This window comes from Anser anser (assembly GCF_964211835.1).
Source record: "Anser anser genome assembly, chromosome: 13".
NCBI lineage: Eukaryota > Metazoa > Chordata > Aves > Anseriformes > Anatidae > Anser > Anser anser.
In genome coordinates this window covers 21,967,648-21,989,583 of record NC_139734.1, presented here as the reverse complement: position 1 = coordinate 21,989,583, position 21,936 = coordinate 21,967,648, and the positions used below count along the sequence as shown (strand labels likewise).

The 21,936-nt window shown below is 47.2% G+C and overlaps 2 protein-coding genes across 7 annotated transcripts in view; one reads left to right on the top strand and one right to left on the bottom strand.

Annotated features, from left to right (window-relative positions):
- CYSLTR1 (cysteinyl leukotriene receptor 1) overlaps positions 1-21,936 on the bottom strand; it is a 99,999-nt gene that overhangs the window by 11,744 nt on the left and 66,319 nt on the right. For 2 of the 6 annotated variants that reach the window (XM_083796656.1, XM_083796660.1), the window contains one exon: positions 13,912-14,204. The exons of 1 other annotated variant lie outside the window; for it this stretch is intronic. In XM_083796656.1, the coding sequence (XP_083652782.1) occupies positions 13,912-14,044 (133 nt within the window). In that variant the 5' untranslated portion in view covers positions 14,045-14,204. Of the gene's footprint in view, positions 1-13,911; positions 16,644-16,663; positions 17,450-21,936 lie in introns of those variants that run through there. 3 more of the 6 variants (XM_083796662.1, XM_083796663.1, XM_083796661.1) reach the window with 3 other exon arrangements.
- LOC310880586 (uncharacterized protein) lies at positions 12,389-20,760 on the top strand. Its single transcript, XM_083796673.1, has 2 exons — positions 12,389-12,507; positions 17,494-20,760. The coding sequence occupies exons 1-2, from the start codon at positions 12,470-12,472 to the stop codon at positions 18,182-18,184; spliced, it is 729 nt and encodes a 242-aa protein (XP_083652799.1). The 5' UTR covers positions 12,389-12,469; the 3' UTR covers positions 18,185-20,760.

Sequence of the window (21,936 nt, the reverse complement as noted above, 5' to 3'; positions counted from 1 at the left end):
TTTGATCTGAGATTCAGATAAAGGGACCTATATTGCAGGAATTAATTAAAAGATGGTCTTGCAGCTACTGGTGTCCATCTACAACAGTTCTGTATTTCTGCTTCTAGAACAGATATTTGATTAGTTATCATGGAAGGTAACGCAGGGGAGTTTTATGAAATAGCAGCAGTTCAGGCCTTAATAGTTACCTCTTCTCATTTCCTGGATGTCACTGGTGGAACTGGCTGAAAATAATTCACGTTCTTGGTCAGAGAGATGAGCTGTGCACCACACACCGCCACACGGATCTGCTTTTGCTCTGATCCGGTTGTTACCCACTGCTGCAGATCTTCCCGTATGTCTGCCTTATGCTCTCCTTGTGGATTTAATCTGACGTGGTCTCAGTCCCCTGGCAATGAGCCCTGCTCAGCCCTGCCACGAGCTCCTGGTGCGTGCCTTCCCCAGGCTGCGACCTGAGCCCCTCAGTTATACAACACGATGCTCCTTGTGGTGTTCTTATCTGATGTGCTGAGAAGCCAGGGCTCTTTTCTTTTTTTTTCTTTTTTCTTTTTTTCTTTTTTTATTTTTAGTTAGTAAAACAAACAAAAAACCCAAACCCTCACCGGAGGAGGATGTGACTCCTTCTGCCACAATTCAATTTCTTTGTGCCTTGCCACTGTCTTAAAATGATTAAAATTTGGTTTAAAAGTTTTACCAAGTGAGCTATCATACAAGCCATATTTTTGTAATTTCAGAATCTCCCTAAAAAAGGAAATAAATGGACTAAAGAGGATCACGCTTTGTCTTTCCCGATCTCCCTCCTTGCTCATCTCCATGAATAACTAAGTCCCTGGTGAAAAGACTTGTTCTCCACTCGTTCCAACTTAAAACCAGGTGATTTCACCATGGGGTAAAATGAGCCCCTGCCAACGGGCAGTCACAGCTTTCATCAACATGGATTTGCTCTAGATTAGCTGAAAAGCCACGTGCATTTTGATGCCCACCCACAATGAATAAATCTTACCGATCTCTTACATCGGTGCTGGGCAGGCGCACGGTGCAGCAGTGATGGGCTGCTACCACTCCGTGGGTGTGCTGGGAGTGCTCTGTGGGGCACAAGCACATAACAGCGGTGCGATGCAAGCCTTCAGGGTAAACGGGAGTCACAGAAAGGAAAAAGGAAAAACACTCGAAATGATGCCTTTCAGCTCCAGGGCTTATCTAAAGCAAAAAAGTGGAGGCGGCCACATCAAGTCCTGGCTGTCACACGCCTGGGCCTGGGACCGACAGCTGCAGCCTGAAAAAATGCCCATCGAGAATCTTCTACACATTAATTTCCCATCACGGACAGACTCCCTACCCGGACAGACACCGTCAGACAGCTTCCCATTGACTGTAACGTGACGTCCTGCTGTCTGCACTGATGCAGCGAGGAGCGTCCTTCTTCCAACCGAGCGTAGGCTCTGCACACATCCTCAACTCATCCTCTGCAGACCATGCAAGCAAAACGTCACGGCCGTGCCTGAACCACCAGGACTCTTCTTTGGCTTGGTTTACCCGTACTTTCGGAGTGGAGGACCTCAGCTCAGCCCGTTAGATACCAAGTCACTTTGCCCCTGAGGTGAAATAGTTACAAACCTCACACGGCTTTGCTGGTATAGACCAATATTATTTTTCATTCACCAACATTTTTAGTATCTGGATATTTCCACTAATCACTGTATTCATACTGATCTAATCCCGTTGTTAAAATGCTTAATCACAGGCTCTTGTCGATTTATGACTAATCATTTCTTGTCAAACCAGTGTTGAAATATATTTCCAAAAACTATGTTTTTTTTTCTCTTCATTATTTGTTGTAATAGTCATTATTTTGAAATGCACTTTCAGCTTTTGTATTCTCGTATTCTTTCCCCGTGGTTGTACAGAATTAATGTATTTATCAATTGCAGTTCTGTTCACATTCAAAAATCATTGTCAGGCAGACAAGAGAGGACAAAGGACAGACAAAATCTTTGTGATTAGAAATTAAGAACTGCTCCAAAAACTGCCTTAATAACATCCAAGAACGTCAGTAAAGTTAATGGGCTAATGAAGATGATTTTTAACAAATGGCACTGGAGACAGAGAGCAGCGTATTAGCATGCTTCGCTGTATTTGATGCAATGAAGCACACGCAGGAAACAAATCACTTCTATTGCTATGCCTGTCAAATCAAGTTTTGCAAGAAGTAACGCTCCTGGTTGCTTCTGACATGGGTGCGGGACTGGAGCAGCCAGCAGGATGTCTCTGTACAGACACAGGAGTAAAACCACAGCCTGCGCACGCTGCAGGCGGGCTGAGGATGCAGCTTCACTGGGGGGTTGTTTCCTGACACCATGTCAGAGTTTACTCAGCCCTGGATTTACTTTTCCTTCAGTTTACAAGGCAGAATACTTTGGCAAGTGCAGACTGTGAATATTGAAAAGCAATAAAAACAGCTCTCAGAAATGCTGCTCTAGTTCTCGAGAATAAAGCTATCTGCCTGAGTCAGAGCAAAACTATTGGAATCATTTTTCTCCCAAGATAATTCCCTTAAGTACACTGAAGAAGCAGCCCTGGGAAAAGAGATTTCTCCCTTAAAATTGGAGCTGGCAAACTTCACCCACCAGATTCAGCTAAGCACAGACACGTGTTATATATATTCATGGTCTCTACCTAAATTCTGGAGAACTGGAACTCAACTGGGACCTCTATCAAGAAGTTACTAAAATGTTTACTCTCAAGTAACCACTTTTTTATTTTTTTAAATTTGTTATTATTTCCAGTCCTAACCTCAGACATCATTTCCAATAATTATTCTCTCTTAGTGCTCTTAGTGGTGTTAATTATCACTGAGTGTTGCCCGTTTCCTCTTTCTTTCCCTTGCCTGGGCATTTCTAAGTCACATTGCAAACCTCGGGGTGCTGGGGTCAATGAGCTGTGCCAGTATCAAATGCCTCTGGTTTGCTCTAAATGCCTTCAGCTCTTTAATTGCTTTTAAGAGTGTGGTCCAACACCTTGGCACTTTAAGGCATGGCCTCAGGCTCTCACTACTTTTCTGCTTGTCGCTTGCACCCCTCCCCTCTGCCCGTCCCCCGAGAAGGCCTAATGCTGTGCCCACAAACGGGCTGCCCCACGGTCACCCACGTTTACAGCGGAGGATCGTTGCCTTCCTGTTTACCAGCACGTTCAGATCATTCGGGCCATCTCCTGCTCACGTCAGGCTGATTTACAGCCCACAGCCACCCGTTCCCGGAGCCCTGCTCTTGCATGCCAAGGCGACCGCAGCGTCTCTGCAGCTCGCAGCCTGAGGCGCTCCTCTGCCAGATCTCCCTGGGTGGGGAGGAAAGCATCGCCGACGAGTGACCTGCTGTCTCCGGAGCCCCAGCAGGTATCAGGGGAGATTCGGCATTTGCAAAACTAGGATGCCCTGATGTTATGATCAATGACCGAAGGGATTTTTGCAACCCTTGCTACCCGCGGGTAGACACAACCGTGCTGGTGTAGTTCATGCTTACCTCTGCGGCTGCAGGTGCACCGAAACCATATTGGTTGGCTTTGTGGGGCCAGGCTGAGGAGCGATTGCTGAGCTGGCCGTGGTTTGTGTGTTAGCCCCAACACCAGCCTCTCCTTGAGACAGCTCAGACTTCTGAGACAACTGTACACACATATCTGAGATTTCTGGTGACTTTTTCCCCTGAAGATCGTCCTACATCACGAAAATTGCCCTTTTTAGGCATTCTGAGTGCTGCAAGATAAATCAGCTATGCTTCTTTTTAATTTATATGCTGAGACTGACAAGAAATCGCTATTAAAGGACATTTGTTCAGACACTTGTTCTTAATATGGGTTACAAAGGAACTGAAGGACTTCCCTCTATCTAGCCACCTTTTCAGCTCTTCTTCCAGGGCCTTTCCCAATGTGCACCACCATGTTTCGGACGAATGCAACTCAAGCAGACTTACCACGTACTTTGTACATGCCAGTCCTCCCTGAAGGGCAGCAGACCCAAGGGAAATAACGCAGTTGTGAACTTCCACAGAAATTGAAGCATTTTGTGTCTGCCCAGTGCTAAACCTAATAACCAATTTCTGTACTGTCACGGTCAGGTTCCTCCACTGCCTTCCAAGTGAGATTTCTGCTTCTCATTCTTGCCTCTAAAGTTCTTTATTGGAACAGAATAAAGAGCATCAAGCTAGTATTTTCCATATCCCAGATTTTCACTGCAGGAACCATGAGCACTGGGTTTGGCTGAAGTCTTGGCCTGATCCATTATTTATTTAGCTGTACTCACGTGTTATTTCTATGCTGTGCATGTTTTCCTTCAGACTTTTCCCACAATGTTTTTTCCTTTTAGTCACTACAGGATTCCTTAGAACAGGACCATCATTATGTAAGCTTTATCTTTGTTCTGCGAAGATCGGGAATTTGGGAAAGAGCAAATCCAAAGGGCTACGCCAGGACAGAAATCAGCACGAGTACCTGCTGCGTCTCCCTGGCAGGGACCAGCTCTCGGCCCTTCTGTATCTTCACAACCCCACCGACTGCTGCAGCAGCAGCAGTGTCCTAAGTCAGCCTTTATTTTCCTCCTAAAATTTTCCTTTTTTCCTTCCTAAAGTTTCTTGGTCCAAGGCAACATCAAGAGGACCCCAGAAACAAGATGCAGGACCTGCCTTCCCATGCAAAATGTTTCACACATCCCAGTCCTCTCCTCAAGAGGAGGAAAAAAGCAAATCACGATGAAACAAAAGCCGTCTGCGCAGCCCATGGTGACAGCCACGGCGGTGATTCCCGCTCATGCTGGTTGTGTTTGAGGGCAGGCAGCAACACCACCCAGTTTCAGCTGGCAGTGAAAGTTATTTTCTTCTGAAAACCACTGCTGTGGCCTTAAAAAAAAAAAGAAATCTGTGGTAATTCCCCAGCGTAACAGATACGTTACTCCATGCCCCGGACTCTCTCCAGTTCTTTCATCTTATCAGCTTCAACAGGCTGATGATCTGCTGAGCGACAAGCCCTGGAAAACCCGATATCAGCTTTCTCTGATCTTACGACCAGAATTTCTCTGAGCAGATAAAAACCGTTTTCCTCTCTGATGCCCTCGATGACAACCGCTACAGCTGTCCCAGCTCGCCCAAAGCCCGGTTCCACCAGCACCGGGTAGCGATGCTCTGGTCTCCTCCCTGCTGCAGAGAGGTGACATCGGGAAGGCTATAAAGTAACTCCCGAAGCCAAACTCACCTTTGTGGGCTGTGTTTGTAATCCCAGGTGAGTTCTGTGGGTAACCCGAGGGATCCCGTGCATGGCCCAGCAGCAAGGAGCGCCAGCACAGCCGAAGGGAGGAACGGCAGCTGGCTGAGACGTGGATGCACAGGGGAGAAGCCATAGAGCAGGATGAGACCCGCGGTCCAGACTTACCTTCCTCCCCTACTTCGACCACAGCCTTTCTGTGCCATTAGTGTACTTACCTGTCTCGAGCTATTTGCCCCAAACTCTGTCTTTGCCACAAAAAGAACCTAGGTAAGCTTGGCTGTGAATTCAGGATTTCCACAGGCATCAAATCAAGCCTTTCCGGCTTCCTTTCATAGGGAAAGCAAAACAGCAGCCCAGGAAAGGGACTGGGCTGTTCCGGCCCCTGCCCATTCTCGGATTCTGTACACCCAGCAGTGGGGCTGCCCAGGCCCCGCAACCTGTCCACAATGCCTCTGCCTGGTCAGCCACAGCACCCGGCTGGTCCTCCAGCCTGGCCCTCCCGAGAGGATGTGGTAAGCATTGTCAGCCAGAAACGAACAATTTACATTTATCTTCTCAGTATTTCTACTAAACAGGAGGGCTCAGCAGGAAAAGCATCCTGTGTGCAACCCAGGAAACTGCTTTGTAGGACACAGCTCAGGTCTGAAGCTCACCAAGGTGTATTTTTACAGTACTGAAGCTAGTCCTATTTTAATTACAACTACATTCAGGTCTGTTACGACTTCTGCAAACCAACCCTGTGCAATAGCTACACAGGTGCAGAAGAGATGTGACAGCTCTTGCTGTAAAATAGGTGTTTAAGCTGCATCCACGCCTTTTCTCAGTTACGGCATCACTGCTGCAGACAAGAAGCAAAGGAACAGTGAGGGCTCGTGCAAGAACCTGCAACGCCGCTGCTACAGCGCCCTGGCACGAGCTGCAGTGTCGGGGACAGCTGGTCTGCAGCAGAAAGCACCACCTTGGCACCACCAGATTTCTTGGGTCATCTGGCACGATGCAAATCTAAGTCAAAGACCAGAGTGATCTGCCTCATACAAAGCAGAACACTGAGATGTAGAAACAGATTAGAAACCTTCAATACATGACAGCTGTTTTGCTAACTGCATCCAGACTAAAGCCAACGACACACAGTTGGACCAACCCTACAGCTTATATTTATAGGGTAGAAAATGGTCACTTGAGGGTTCAGATTTGGGGTTCTGCCTGCATCGCTCTGACGTCTGTGCTGTCTCTGGCAGGTTCCCCAGAGCTGGATGTGGGCCCCGCTCAGCTCCTGGGAATTTATCAGCTCATCCACTGGGCATTGCTTTGGGCAGCCTGTCTGTGGTGGGACTGAAAGATCCTCTGAGCCCCAAGCAACCCTCCAGTGAAGAGAAACACAGGAGATGCTCAAAAGCTTGATGGCAAGCATCAGAGTGCAGGGTGGGCATGGCCAGCCAGGTCTCTGGCATGCAGAAGGGGGCAGGGGAACAAGGACAGTGTCACCGCTGGAGTCCCTTGCGTGCAGCATTAAAACATTTCTAGCGCTGAGAATTTCTGGTCAAACAAATGTGCTTCTGCATCACGAGTCTCATGTCTTTCAAGTTTGTGACTCTCTACCAAAATAAGGGTGAATGTATTTGTGGGAAGATGCGAGGGCACACACGAGGGCAGAGGGTGGCTATGGACACGGTTAGGAATTTCCTGGCTTGGGATTTACCCTCTCTGCATGCTCACAGGTGGCTGTGTGCTGCCAGGTTAAACCTGCCTACCCATAATTATATTATTGACGTAAAAAACGTTAAATGGGAACACAAAGAAATCTTGACAATGAGGGAAAATGGCCAACTTTTTTACTGTTTAAGCAATCTGGGCATTAAATAGGCCGAAGTAACTCCCTTAGGACAACCAAGCTTCCCAAAAATATTTCTAGGGTTGCCAGTGAGTTTAACTACTGTGCAATTAGGTTGCTCTCTTAATTAACTGTTTTTCTATCAAAGTTATTTTTTCCATCTGTGTGGTCTCACTAGGAAACAATTTACTAATGTCTGTCATCTGTCCAAGCAAAATACATCTACTAATATGGGAATTGCATGGAGTAGCACAGAATTGCTTCCTCCTTTCATTCTTTTAGGCAAGAATAACACTCTAAATAGCTCCTCAGATCTTTTATTAAAGGAATAATAAATTATTCTTACTGTCAAGCGACTTTCCCCCATGCCAGCTAGAGATAACCAATGTCAATCTTTAATACAGAGAAGGCAGATTCCTGGCAAACAGCGAAGGCAGTGCCGGTAATTCATCTTGCTGTTTTTTTTTTCAGCTTCCTTCGGCAGCAGCAGGGTGGTTTCAGGTGATGGTTGAACGTACAATGATCGGGATGGGGACAAATTGTGGCACTAGTTCTGGTGCCTGCAGTGGGTTGGGGTTTCTTGCTTTGATGGAGCTGTCAGAGAGCACTGCCCAGCACAGGGCTCCCCAGCCGTGCCTCCACGTGTGAGCTAAACTCTTGCAACCCCAAATATCCCTTTGGGCTTTTCTGATGGTTCTGTGTTTACCTCCCACCAACACAACAAGCTTTTGCCCTGCTAATGTTTGCCACATAGGTGTAGAAGTTGGAGAAGACACGCTGCGGGTCAATACGCAGTTGATGGGACGTGGGACAAGGCTGGGACAACGTTGCTCCCTGTACCAGTACGTGACCTGCCACGAGGGTGGTTGGTACGGGGTTAGAGAAACCGGCTGCTGCCCGGACTGACGCCTCCTCACACCAGGACAGACGCCGCCTTTCCGTGCTGGCAGGAGGGCAGCACGTCGCCAGAGACAGGGCCAGGTGTTGGCAGCAAACAGGATTTCTTATTATCCCATATCCCACAGGACTAGCCTTTGTCACTGCAGGCTGTCTGCCTTCTTAATAGCAATTTTTGGAGGGGAAATATTGATGTTTGCATAGGAAATCTTCAGGCACATTTTTAGGACTAATTCAATTGAAGCCCAGCAGGACCCGCGCAAATCTTCCATTTCTTGCTGCTGTTAGGAAACAGAAATCTCATTCTAATGAACTCAGCCATTTGCAATGTGTCCAGACCTCGAGGGATGTTTTCAGTTAACAACTGAATTTTCAGTAGCAGTGGATCTTCATTCTTTACTCAATGATAATTCACTATTCCGGTTTATGAGCCTGAACAAAACACAAATTTCTTTAAAAAGCAAACAAAGCAGAACAACCCCCAGATATCAGGAAAAACAAACAGAAAATCTCAACCTCAAACCAACGTAGACTTGGGAAACAACTAATGCCAAACTTACAAACATATTTGCAAATATCTTCTTCTACTGTAGCCTCAGTCACTGGAAAATAACTTCCTTTTCCCTCAAGGCAAAACTGAAGTAGGATTCATATTACAGGGAAGCACCGCAAGTGTTTTCGGAGGAACCGATTCCCAAAGGAAGTCTGGAGGAGCAACACGTTTGTCCTCCTAGCACTCAAGGACAGCAGAGGACACATTTCTGGGAAATGGCGTTGAACACACTCCAGAACAGTAGCAGCAACCACACGTCCACACGAGAGCCTCCCGTCGGCTTCCTGGATGTCCTGCCCCGTGGGAGCCCACCAGTGTCTGCAGATGCCCAGTATGCACTGGTGCCAGTGCTGCAAGGGACTGGGACGGAAGAGGAACCACCCAAGTGTGTCCCGAGTCTTGCCAGTCCTGAAGATAACTGAATTTTGGCACATCCCTTTGCCTGTACCAGGGCAGGTGATGGGATGCCCGTTGCTGGTACCAGCTCCTCCCCTGCCTGGTGGCTCCACACGTAGCTGCTGGCTGTGTAGCAGCGCCGTGATGCCCGGCCATACCAAAACGAAGGCCAGCGGAGCAGAGAGGGCAGGCGCTCGGGGGAGCACGGAATCGGGGCGAGCATCACACACAGAGACTAGAAGAGCAGTGCCTTCCTGGGAGGAGAAGCAGGCTTAGTTTCCAGCGTGACTCAAAATGCAGGTGTCCTTGGACCACTCGGAAACACACAGCAGTGCTGCTGTGGGACGTGAATATCGCTTGGGTGCAGTTTCATTTACTGTGAAGCAGAGCTCAATTCCCGGCCATGTTACTACAGAAACGTTAACAAAGTAAATTCATGGAGCGTGGAGCGAGAAGCACGTGTGGTACACGCTAAGAAACAGACAGAGGGGGTGCATTGGGTCTCTCTCTGTATACGTGTAGCAAATGCTACCTTCTTGCACTCAGAAGAAACCAGTTGAAACGCAAAAGACATTATCAAATATGTGCTGGAAATAGTGCTGCTCTGCCCCAGAGGGGAAGAGCACCCAGCGCCCAGCCAGGCAGCAGGGAAGGCCTTGGGCCGCACAGAGGGAGTTTCTTTTATTGCCCTGAGATCGGTACTCGGATTTCTGGGGTGAAGCAAGGCAAGGAGCAGACCAGTCACTCCCAGTGACACAGCTCGCTCCCGTTTCCCTCCGTGAGGGAGGGCCGAGGGCAGGGCAGCTCCTGTGGCCAGGCGTGCTTCCAAGGGGCACCTCAGTGCCGCGCCAGTGCTTTGGCTGGCTGTTCGAAACAGTATCACATACGGGATGCATATAGGGTGCAGCTTCAAACCCATGAACACAATTCTTACTGAAAGACCGCAGACAAGAGCTCACCACCCTCTTTTGTGGCAAGCTGGGGGATGTGGATGTGGTTTTCTGTGTCGTCACGTGCTTCACACTCCGTATCTCTTCTCAGGTGTGAGGAACTGGATGGTCCCACACCATCTGGACAGCATTTAGTTTTCTACAGAAAACAACCGGCACAGGCTGAAAAACGAACCACCAACAATAAAACAGGGCCAGCAAAGTCTTGGGACGGGGTCATGAGGAAAGGAAGGTATCGGAACAGTCTGGAAGGAAACTGGAGGTCTCGAAAGACTTTTGGTCAGATTATTTATGAAATGTAGGAAGTGTGAGAAAAGTAAAACTTTGTGTATCTTGGCCTGAGGTTGAAAAGGAAAGTTCCTTATCCATTCTTGCAGATGATTATGCTTTTGGTTCTTGTTTTTTTCTGGAAAATCTGGTAAAAATTCACCATATAGCCTTCCTGATTTTCCTATGCATCTCATCCCAGGTAACAAGGTCAAAACATTTGGCCCTATTTATGTTATAGGTGAGACTCAAAGAGTAAGCCTATAAATCTTCATGTATGTGGTAGGTACAAAAACCTAGAAAAAAAGAAAGTTAAAAATAAAGGGAGAACATAGAATAAGAATAAATGATACTTCAGATAAATGAAGGCAAGTAACAAGGGGACACTTAACAAGCAAAAACACTATTTCCAGTAGGAAGATCTAGACTGGGCCTCAAGGAAATGAGGAGAAGTCATTAGGGGACATTAAAATCTAATCAAGACAAAGTACTGGATGAGTAACAGCAGTGAAAAAGAACCTTCTGCGTTGATGGGATGTAATAAGTTCCTTTAAAGTCAAATATAATTTTACAATTCGATAAGCTAAGTAGCAGTGTTATGCTGTGGTGTGGTAAAGGTGTAAAGAACACTGCTAATCAATGCACAGAGCTGGCCAGAGCTCTCAAACAAGGGTGTAACACAAAATAAACAGGTTATGGAAAAATGCTGGGAACCGTCTCCTACTGCACAAATCGTTGTGAGCTGGCTTATCGGGGTTGCTGCGCACCTTCTGGTTACGTCAGGGAGATGGAGGTGAGTTCAGAGGGGAGCCCCGCAAGCGAGCGCTTGTCAGGAGCAATTAGTAAGGCGGGGGGGATTAACTGGGGGAGCTGCCTACAGCTTCCCCGTGGTGGGTCCGTCTCCTCCCAGCCCTGCAGCAGCGGGATGGAGAGGGGCACAGCTCAGCCCCGGAGCCCTCACCTCACCCCCGCCGTGCCCCCCCCGTACCAGGGTTTTGCAGGGCGGGCACAGGCGGGGGAAGCACTCTGATGAAACGGGTCATGCCCCGGAGAAGCAGAGGGTTTTGCTTTATCTTTTCCGGGGGTGGGCTAATATTATGAAATTTCAAGCTGCTGAGAAAGCATGTGACTCTCACAGAATTTATGCTCTCGCAGCTGACAATTTTGTTTTATCATCCTGACAAGCAAAATAACCAAATATCATAGAAACAGTAGCTGTAAAAAAAATAAAAATCACTACAGAGAGCCTCTGGGCAAAAGCCAACTCATCCTTATTAAAATCAAATACAAAAATAAATATAAATCAAAATGTATGTAATTTAATCACAAGTCTAATTCCTTTTTTCGGGGACTTTCTGTGGCTTTGGTGCATGCCCTCTCCCCAGTACCCCACTGCAAACCCACGGCTGCAGCCGCCTGCGAGCGCGCAGGTGAACGCAGGGCCCCGTCCTGGTCAGATCTGGGCTGTAACTCTTGGGATTTCAGCCGCTTTATCCCCCCTCCTACAGCTTTCTGCGGCTTGGAGGAGTGGTGAGGGGAAGGGTGCTGCCAGCAGAGCTGTTACCAGGCTGGCAAACTCAGAAAGCAAGGCAGCTTTCGTTTCTGCATTTAATTCCCCGCTTTGATGTGATGACCCTCAGCAGGAGATAGATATTCGAGATCAGGTCGGGAGCTATGGTGTTGTGCTCACGTGTGTACGAACACCCGGGTCTGCTATTCCTCAGGATATCTGCAGGACCCTGCTCCACTCTCCCACTGCAGTGAGACCCCGTGGGAAGCCCGCCCGGTACTGAAACGCCGACAAGCTCAGCTTAACCCACGTCACCCCTGGAGAACAATAGGGGAAGGTTGTGCCAACGTCATCAGCACCAAACCCGGGTATCCCCAGCAACACCAACACAAACACCCGTCGGGGTGGCCCGGTCCTGCTCTGCATGCTGGAGGACACCGCTTCTATATTCAGAAGAAACTCGTTTTTTTACTCACGGATAATCTGCGATAGCTCATGTGACACCCAGACAAACCCAAGCTCTCATCGTCATCTGCTCCAGCTGTTGCGATGTAGTTGAGGAAGTGTCTGGGACTCCTCTACCACACAGGGCATCAATTTTTCCAGACATTTGAAAGTTAATAACTGTCATAATTCAGGCGAGCAGTTCTTGTGAAACCAGCTCTGGGGATGGTGCCTAGCCAAACAAATCCTGTCGGCGTAGCCCAGCGCTCTGACGTGGTGCACTATGCACGGGGCTATATATAAAAACCAGGAAGCAATCCAAGGGAAACGGCACACTTAGCTCTGCTGCAGACCATACACAGCATACAGTGATGGAGAAAGCTATTTCTGGCTGCTTTTTCCAGCAAATGTAAGTATTTTTGCTTTTAAACTAAGTGAAAGCTAACATACTTCATTACAGTCAGGGTATTCGGTGGTAATTTGGGTTTCAACGTTGTTCTCCTCTTCTATATGTTCTCTGACACAATTCCAAGAAGAATTCTGAAAGGAACTATTTGTTTAAGAGTAGGAGATATTTTATGTACCTCTCAGACTACAATGACATAACCAAGACTGTTGAGGAGCTATTGTTAACTGGAATTTGTAAATTGTCTCAGGAGAACGATGTCGGTACAGATAAAAACCAGCACGGATGAAAATGCTAATTCAGGAAACCTGCCATGGGTTTGAGCTGAGGCTGCTACCTGGAGCAGGACTAAACAGAAGCTGTCTAAGTGTCATTGTCCACATGTAGCAACCCGCCTGCGGATGACCTGCAAATAAAACCGCAAGAGGCTGCTTTGAAAACCATAAATAAATAGATGACTCGGCTCAGGTTGCCTTCTGTGCCGGTTCTGGCCATTGTGGCAGGATGGGGGCAGCCGTTCTGGAAGCAGCCCCTGTGCCCGTTTCCCTCTGGTCCCAGCCCAGGCCTGATCCCACCTGCCTGGCAAGGACAGAGGAAGGTCTGGTGATGGAGAGCGGCTGCTCTGCGCTCCCCGTGGTCCTCTGCGGGCCGGCAGGGTTTGCCAGCTGGGGGAAGCTCTTTTATCTTATATGAGGGCTGTGGCTGCCTACTGATAAGGCCAGGACCTCAGCAATGAGGACTGTACCCTAAAACTATCCTTGGTGCCTGTGGGCAGCACTCCCTCCTTCCCCTAAAACCTAGCCCATGCCCACTCAGCATTCAGGAGGGTGCACACCAGCAGGTACCAAAATTGTGCTGAGGGCCATTGAAGCTCTAAATGCAACTTAATGAAGGTCCAGTGCCAGGAATGTCTCCTAGCTCTGCTTATTTTACTAGAGTAGATGTATCCAGGCAGTGTTCAGAGCAAGTACTGGGACCTGGGATGCTCTTTTCCCTAGGAACTCCCCCCAGCTACCCATATGTGGTCCCCGAGCCTTTCCTAATCCCTGCCCAGGCCCAGGGTGTCAGCTGTTTTCCTGTGCTGTGCCCAGATTCCTTAGGTGGTACGAAAAGCGTCCCCGCCTCAGGACAATCTGCAGCCTGCTGGTCGGGACGCTGCTGAGAGATAAACATCTCAATCCCCTGCGGCAAAGGAGGAAATCGAACCTAGTTCTGCTGCATTCTGGGTGGGAGCTTTAACCACTAAATCATAGCATGAAAGGGGTGGAGGGAAGGAGCCACGGCAATGATCCCATCTCCTGAAGCAGCCGTTCCCTGAAAGGAAGGACACCATGGACACGTCTTGAACAGGAAGGCATCATCCTTCGGGAAACTCCAGTTCCTCTGCAAAGTGCCTTGTGACCTTACCTGAAATGTTGGCAGCGTTACGTAAATCACCAAAGCTTTCAGGAAGGGAAGATGTGAAAAACACTTTGAGCTCCTGAGCATCTGGACCGGCTGCTTCTGGGCATGTCCTCCGGCTGTACCGGCTGCTCAACATCCTTTTCCAGCACTCGTCATTGCGACAGTCTGTGGCTCATCACCAAGACCTGGGGTGCAAGATAGGACCCGACGCCCAGAAGCTCCATGTTAAAATGTTCCACATGGCCGTGATGAAGATCTGTTGTAAATCCAAACTTTGGTGTCTTCTTCGTTTTGAACTTCCATGAAAAAAAAAAAGAAGATGGAGGAAATACATGAATGGACAAGCTCACTGGAGCAATCTGGTTTTATCAACATGGCAAACTTCCTCTTGATGCAGTTTATTTTCCAGTGAAGTTTTATTTCCACATTTTACAGAGATGTAAAAGCCCGAAGTTAATGAACTGCACATTTTCTTCACTCTTTCAGCTGCTCAAACCAGTTCAGATTTGTTTACTACTCTTCATCTGGGAATCACAGCCTTGAGTTTAGCTGAAGTCTTGTGGCCAGCTATGCTGTTCTTCAGCACGCAGCAGCCTGGGCGAGGTTATGTGTACTTTCCACCATGTGACAATTCATGGCAGTGACCAGTTGTCATAATATGAGCAAAAATCTTTGAGGGAAATCATTTGTCTGCTCAAAAATCTACTTAATATTAAAATATACAAAAAAATAGGCTGCAATCCAAAAAAGGGGAAAATGTTCTAAATAATACCTGTTCAAACAAGGAGCAGCTTGCTTGAATAACAAGATAAATCAGAATTCAACTACACATACCACAGCTTGGCTTTCCTCCACTCCTAGCCAGGGAGAGGTACGAGCTTTCACACTGTGGATTGGGATGGTTTGTTCCAATAGTAGATCCTCATTTCATCAATGCTCTCTATCCAAACAGATGGCCAAACCAATGCTCAGAGATTAACCTTTCTCTTCACCTCCTCTTTCATCAGCAGTGAAGCAAAGCCACTTCTTTGTAAGTTAGTTTACAGTAAAGGGACTGAACTGTCAAAGGACTTTGTTTTAATGGAAAGAACAGTGAATAACAGAAAGGTTTTGTTTTTTACAGAAATTGAAGGATCATTTTTTTCTAGTTATTCACTGTGGCAAACTAGGGTAAGACGAACTGTATCACAATTCAGATGGAGTAAAGCACTAAATTTTTCCTACTTCTTTGGAAAAGGATTCCACTAACAAGTTGGCTCAGATATATAAAAGAAAAGAAAAGGTGCATATGAATTTTGGATGAGTCAAACTGGTATAAACCGAGCCTCAACAAGCAACAGGAATCCCACCCTTAAAAAAGTTGGCTTGAATAGTACCTTTCATAGGAATTACACAGAATTATCGCTTTTGCATCATCTCACCAAAACAAAAAAAAAAAAGGCAAGAACTAAATCAGCCACACGGACCTGTTAGGTAACTCTGCAGGAAAAGCTTTGTAGTACAAGCTCCAGGGTGCTTATATTAGGAATACCAGGAACTTACATAAGGAGATAGGTGCTAAAGTATAGAAGAAATGGCATTGTTACATTTAGCTAAATTTGTGGCCACCTCACCAATGATCTCATTTTAGAGCCACTACTCAAAATAAAAGGGAATAACTGTCAAAGTTTCGTGAGAACAGAATCTGGATAAAGACGGGTTTGGAAGCATTACAGCAGAAAACTGAGGCACAACTAAACGATGAACTCGAAACACAACACAAACAGCCTTGTAGATGACTCAAACAAAATTGTTAGTGTAACTGTAACAGCGATATTATTTTAATGATTGGAAATAGTGCTTTCTGAGCGAAGAGTACATTGCTGTGGCCCAGGGTGTCCTCAACAAATAAACGTTCAGGTGTGACACGAGCCGTAACTTTAATATTATCTGAAGAGATGGTTCTTGACAAAATCGACATTATTTCATTTGTAGGTAGGGGTTATTAACATTTGGTAATCTAAATGCTTTTCAGTGACGTGAGAAATAGGGCTGAGAGGCAGCTGAAGTCCATCAGCCTACCGGCAGATGATGTCTGTTCCTCCCTGTACTCCTAACACCCACCCAGTGTGCTCCTGAACATTCCCAGTAATGGAGGGTCCACGATTTCTCACGACAAACTATTCCAGTGCTCGATCATCCTTCCTGTTAATGCTCTCCTTACTTGTGATCTGAATTATCTTAACGTAAATTAAACAAACGAGCGTCTCCTGTAATCCAGACTGCGCAACCCCGACTCCCTTCCCTCTGTATCACGTTTTATCTCTCTCATCACTGTCTTCAGTCTCCTTGAAACACCGTCAGCAATCAATACTCTCTTGAACTGCTGACCTCAAAACTGGTTTCAGCGCTTCAGTCAAGACTTAACTTGTGCCAAGCAAAACCGAAGACTCATCCCATGTATTTCCAGACACCATTCCTGCCTGTGCATCGCAGGACGGTCCCTGCCTTTTCCCAGCGCGAGCGTTGCTGACACGAGCTGTGGGTGTTGCAAACACCGCAAGGTGCAGGCTGTACCGATAACCACGTGTGCCGGCACTGCCGCCTACGGCAGCCGTCCTCCTCCCCGGGCTTCTTCCCTCTCCCTCCCACACCTCCGTTCCTCCTCTCGCTCACCACGTCGCAGGCACCAGCTCCCGTCTAGATCTGAAACTGTACTTGCGGATTCGTGGTAACAGACTTAATAAGCAAACTTAATAAGCACAAACTCTAATACCTGTTGTAGTTAATGAGAACGCACAAAAGGACAGATGTCTGCAAGATCTTCTGATACAGCATTCCTTCCATCTCTGATAATTAGCCTCTTCTTCTTTTCCCACCTTGCTGTGCATGACTTAATTGTTGTTTCGTCTAGTCCACGTTCCCTTAGCTTGTTCCTTTGTAGGAATGCTTCATGAAGCAATATTGGAAGTCTTTGTTTTCTCCCCCGTGGGATCTATTATCCTTCTACAGAAGGAAGATGAGATCATTTAATAGGCTTTATCTGTGAGAAAACCACATTAGTCTTCCTTACGTACACTATTTCTTAGATAACAATGAGTCTGATTATTTCAGTCATTTTCCGGGAACTAGCTCCTCTTGCTCTTCCCTTTGAAAGTCAGGGACCACCTTTGCTATTTCATGTTTTCTGGAGCTTCTTTAATTTTTCTTTTAAGATTTCCCAGTGATATTATGTTGAATTATTGACCCACAAAGGCAAACAGAAAAAAAAATAAAAGCTTTCATAATGAAAGTAGCCCTCTTCTGACCTTAATTTTCCCAGTAACGGTCAAGTCATTCCAGTTCCCTGAAATGACCCCTGCAATAATTACAAGAAAACGCTATAATTCCTAGGTTTTATATGCAATTCATTTAATAATTGATGAGCTGTGAGGATTTCACATACTGAATGACTCTGAAGCTGGGTAACTGACCAAAGCCACAATGATGCTGGATTGTGCAGGATGCCAGCCGCTGCCTGTACGAAAGCAGGTAATATAATGCTAATTTTCTGCAACGTATCCCGCTCATCTTACATGTAATCAACTTTTTTTATATGCATTCCAGGTATTCTTCCCTGACTAGTATTTCTATGGAGAGAGACCACATGAAAGACCTCAGAAGATACCTGGTACTTAAATATATCCAATACCTTGTCCTGTCTTCTTCAAATGCTGTCAGCACCCTTCTGGGCTTGCTGGGCAGCTTGTACGTGACAATCATCCTGCAGTCTGCAAAGGTTTCATCCAAGTCCACCACAGTTCTCATCGCGAGTCTAGCAAAAGCAGACATCCTGGTTTCTGTTAGTGTTGCTGCTGAAATGGTCGCGTGGACCTTTGATGTTGCTATCTCATCTCCAGCATTCGCCTCGGCCCTGCTGCAGAACCTGCTCACTGCAAACGCACACATCAGCGCCTTGCTGCTGAGCTGCGTTGCCCTCGAAGCTTACTTGATCACCTTCTTCCCCACAGAGTCTCGCCGTCTGCGGACAGTGAAAAATGCCCGATGGACTTCCAGGATCATCTGGCTCTTGGTAGCCGCCGAGTGCATCCTGTTCCAGACGGATGACCTCCTGAAGGCCGGCGGCGCTCCTGCTCCCGTCTGCAGCCCTTTGGTGTTTCATTTCTCCAGCAGGGCCGCAGCCCTTCTCAGGTCCCTCAGTTACTTCCTGGGCATTCTTCTAAGGATCGTCAACGTGTACTTCTACTACAAAATATTTTTCAGCATGTCCAACAGATCTACACTAAAAACAAAGTAGTGCGTATTGCCAGGGAAGGCAGTGCTGTGACACCAAACAGAAGACACTTCAATGCAAGCTCCAGGTATTGGTTTGAAAACCATTTTGCCGTGGCTGTTTGTGCTAGCAGCCTGAGCACAATGCGGTCCCGCTTTGCATGTTCTCAAGTTAGAGTTTGTTCACTGTGCAGGTGAAACAAACGACATTTCATTCAGGGTTGGGACAAGTGAAAAAATTCAAGTATTTTTATATAAAAAGGGTGCTTAGAGGCTTACTCAGGGATCTGTTGAGTCAAGAGCTGTATAACAGTACACTAAGGACATTGCCTATGTCCTAAAATCTCGCTAACCCAGGTGAACCACTGGGACCAGCAGGTAGGATCAAGAGACAAGGCGAGCCCCAAGCTGAGCTCATGGGCTGGTCCCGTGGCCAGCATTGGCCCCACCACGGGAGTCCCCGGGACAGAGCGAGGCAGAGCTGCCACCTTGGTGTGCCCATGGAGCTGCTCCTGGGAGGTGACCACAGCAGGGTAGTGTCTGGCACATCCCCAGCCAGAAATGCCAGAATGCAACCGTTTGCTGCAGCCCTACAACTGGAGAGAGGGCTTGAGAAAAACCCCGTGCTGAGGACTCCGTGCCCTGTACCCGGAGGGAGCTGGGATTTTGGTGGCTGTGGTTTCTGAGGCAGAGAAGGACACGCAGGGGTTAGCAGAGGCCTTCCAGGCCCCCTGGGGGTGCGGAAGAGCAGGGCCGTGGGTGCTCCTCTGACCACGCTGAAGCTCAGGTGGATGTGTGACAGAGCTGCTACCCGGCTGTGGTGATTCCTGGGGTCCCCTCGAGGCACTGGGAGGTTGTCAGCGAACATAAAGTACCCCAGCTACCTCGGATGCTCCCTGACGCACAAAAGCACACAGCTATGTCCTCCTGCACTGCGGGGGAGACGTCCTCCAGCTTCAGAAAGGTTTTAAATCATCTGAGAACACCTCCCGGTGTTGCCTTGCCTTCAATATCTATGCCTCAGTTTCCTCGTCTGTGTGGCGGGGATGGGGATAACTGCATTTTGTCCCCTCTCAAGGGGGCCGAGAGATCAAACTTCTGTGGCATGTTCTGCAACCCAGGGGTCATAAAAGATGGAAAGAAAAGCGAAATAAACCCAAATGCTGCATACAGCCTCCCTCTGTCATGTTTCCAGACATTCACCTTGCCAGCTTGATCACAGCAGTAAAACTCTGCCTATCTGAGAAGGAAAAGACCGTGGGGCACAAAGCCCAAGTGCAACGGATTTTGGTTCCAAGCTGCCCCCCTCCAGGCTGTGTTAGGTCCTCACACGCAAACCTGTACCCGTGAGTACCTGATGTGCCCCACTAGCACCAGCTCCTGGGCAATTAGACTGTCAGGGCTGCAAATTGGATCTGTGGGCACTTTTCTGAGTGGCCTGTGATCCAAGGCGACAGGAGGCCCCGGAGCTGTCAATTAGAGATGAGACTTCAGAGAGACAAAGCGAGCAGTGAGTGCGGAGGAGTTTCCTGCTCTGCTCCTCTCACCAGCTAGTTTCTAAATTTCGCAATCACACTTTTCGTACTTGGTCTCAGAAATGTTTTTTTTTTTCCCCTCCTTCACCGCAATAAACTTGATCCTCCCTGCTTCCTTTCCTCCTTCTCTTTGCGTTTCTTCACGATCCTCGTTACACTCCCTGAGAAAGGGCTGGATCGTTGCTTCTACGCCAAAAATCAAACAGTAATAACGTGGATGTACTTGGCTGGCTCTAAGAGGTGAAAGTACTGAGCTCTTACCTACAACTGCTGAAATCTTTTAAAATTGTCTAATCAGTTTGGCTGCAGTAACAGACTAAAAAAAAAAAAAAGGAAAAAAAGATGAATATTTTTATTACGGAAATTCACAGAAGTTTGCTGTGTACGTGCAGCTATTTATGATAAATATTGGTGGTGTCAGAGCTCCTGTCCGCAGAGATGTGGACAATGCAGGGCCAGAAGCGAGTGAAGAGTGCCTGACATGTTTCTCAGAGGGCTCAAAGGAAGCACTGCTGAGGGCTGGCTATCGAGCAAAAGCAGAACAGACACATAATCAAGTCACTTAAAAAACTTTGATGCAATCCCTTAAACTAGGATGTTGCCCAACAAAGCCGATTTCTTCTGCAAGAAGGACATAATAATAATTAGAGGTACTGTGACGTGTTTGTATTTTGAAAGCCTGAAGTACTACTTTCATGAGAAACTAAATGCTACCTGAAGTGCCGTAATAAATAAAGTTCTGTTTGTTAAAGCATACGCATTATTTATTACAAACGCGCATTCTTTCCAAGGATCTTTCACCACTACACTTCCCGCGTTTCCTACAAAAGCCCAAGCAGATGCCTGACCAATCACCAGTGGATTGGAGCTTTTTTTTTTGCTCTATAAGGCTTACAGCTTTTTTAATCTTCGAATTCATCACTTGGCTCGAGATTTTTTTTTCTTTGCTTGGCTTTTGCGACAAGTGCCATTGCCCTCAGGACAATCTTTTTCTTAAAAAGTTAATGAAAGCAAATACTGAGCATGACTTGGCTTAGACAGCGTGTAAAAACAAGGTAATTACAGTAAAACACATCAGATATCGTTCTATCATCAGATATCTGGGAGTTGGGATCCCAATTGACCAAGCTGCACGTGCACGAGCATTTACAGAGGTTGGCACTTTCTTTTGCTCTTGCCAGGGGGACATGGGGACACGGAGCTTTTAGCAGCCCTTTTACTAAAGCGGCTTTAGCTCAGTGCTGTTTTCCCTGCCCAGGAGGAAAATGGGCAATGGGAAACCATGCTGCCTGCCTGCTTTACTGTCCTGTCCTGTGGGGGCCAGGCTGTGGCTCTTTGAGGTTCATTTACCAGGCTGTAGCTCAGCATCTTTGGCCGCACACCATTCCCTCTCCTTGGCCGGGTGGTTGGTTGCCCTGTCTGGATTCCTGCGGCTCTCCAGCTTTGCCCAGATGCTCCGCCAGGAGACAGGTGATTATAGCAAGGGGAAACCCTTTTCTGATCACTGCAATATTTTTTTTTTCTTAAGGTTTTAAATAATTCTTTTTCTCTCCGGACATATTGGCAATGATTAATAAAGCAGTTATTGCACTAGGTTCATCTCCTGGATGTCTACTCCGCGTCCGATACATTCAGTGTCAGTCATGGCAGTGTTTAAATAACAGCAAAAGGAGGCTGTCCTAACTAACTGCCCATCTCCCCGTCTGCCACAGCAAGGGAACGACCAGCAGCTGGCACTCCTGGCAGCTTTAGAAAATGAGAGAACAAAATGGAAGTACTTGTGGGCGCAGACAAGAGCCAGGACCCCCCTTCAGGGAGCTCTGCTGTGCTGTGCTGTGCCTTTCCTATTTGTCTTCTCAGTCTTGCCTCAAGATCTTCTGCATAGGAAACACCTAGGCAATGAGTTTATCCTAGCGGCTCAAGCACCGGGACGTGCTTTTCATCTGACTGTGAGGTCAGGCTTTAAATAATACCATCCACTTGTCTCTGTTGTGCTTTGAGCACCAAAGCAACTGTTATTCTAACATTCAGAAACGTCAAGAACTCACATGCTCTGGAAAAAGTGAATCATTTAATACAAGACACTCCACAAAATGGTGACTAAACAGAGTTGAGGCTCTCTTACTGTGCAAAATGAGACTTCATTTCTTCTCCCTTCCAAGTGACTCATTTCCACCCTATGAATGAGCATTTCACTAATCTTAAGTAAGCTAAAACCCAAAAGGATGTTAGCTGATGTTAA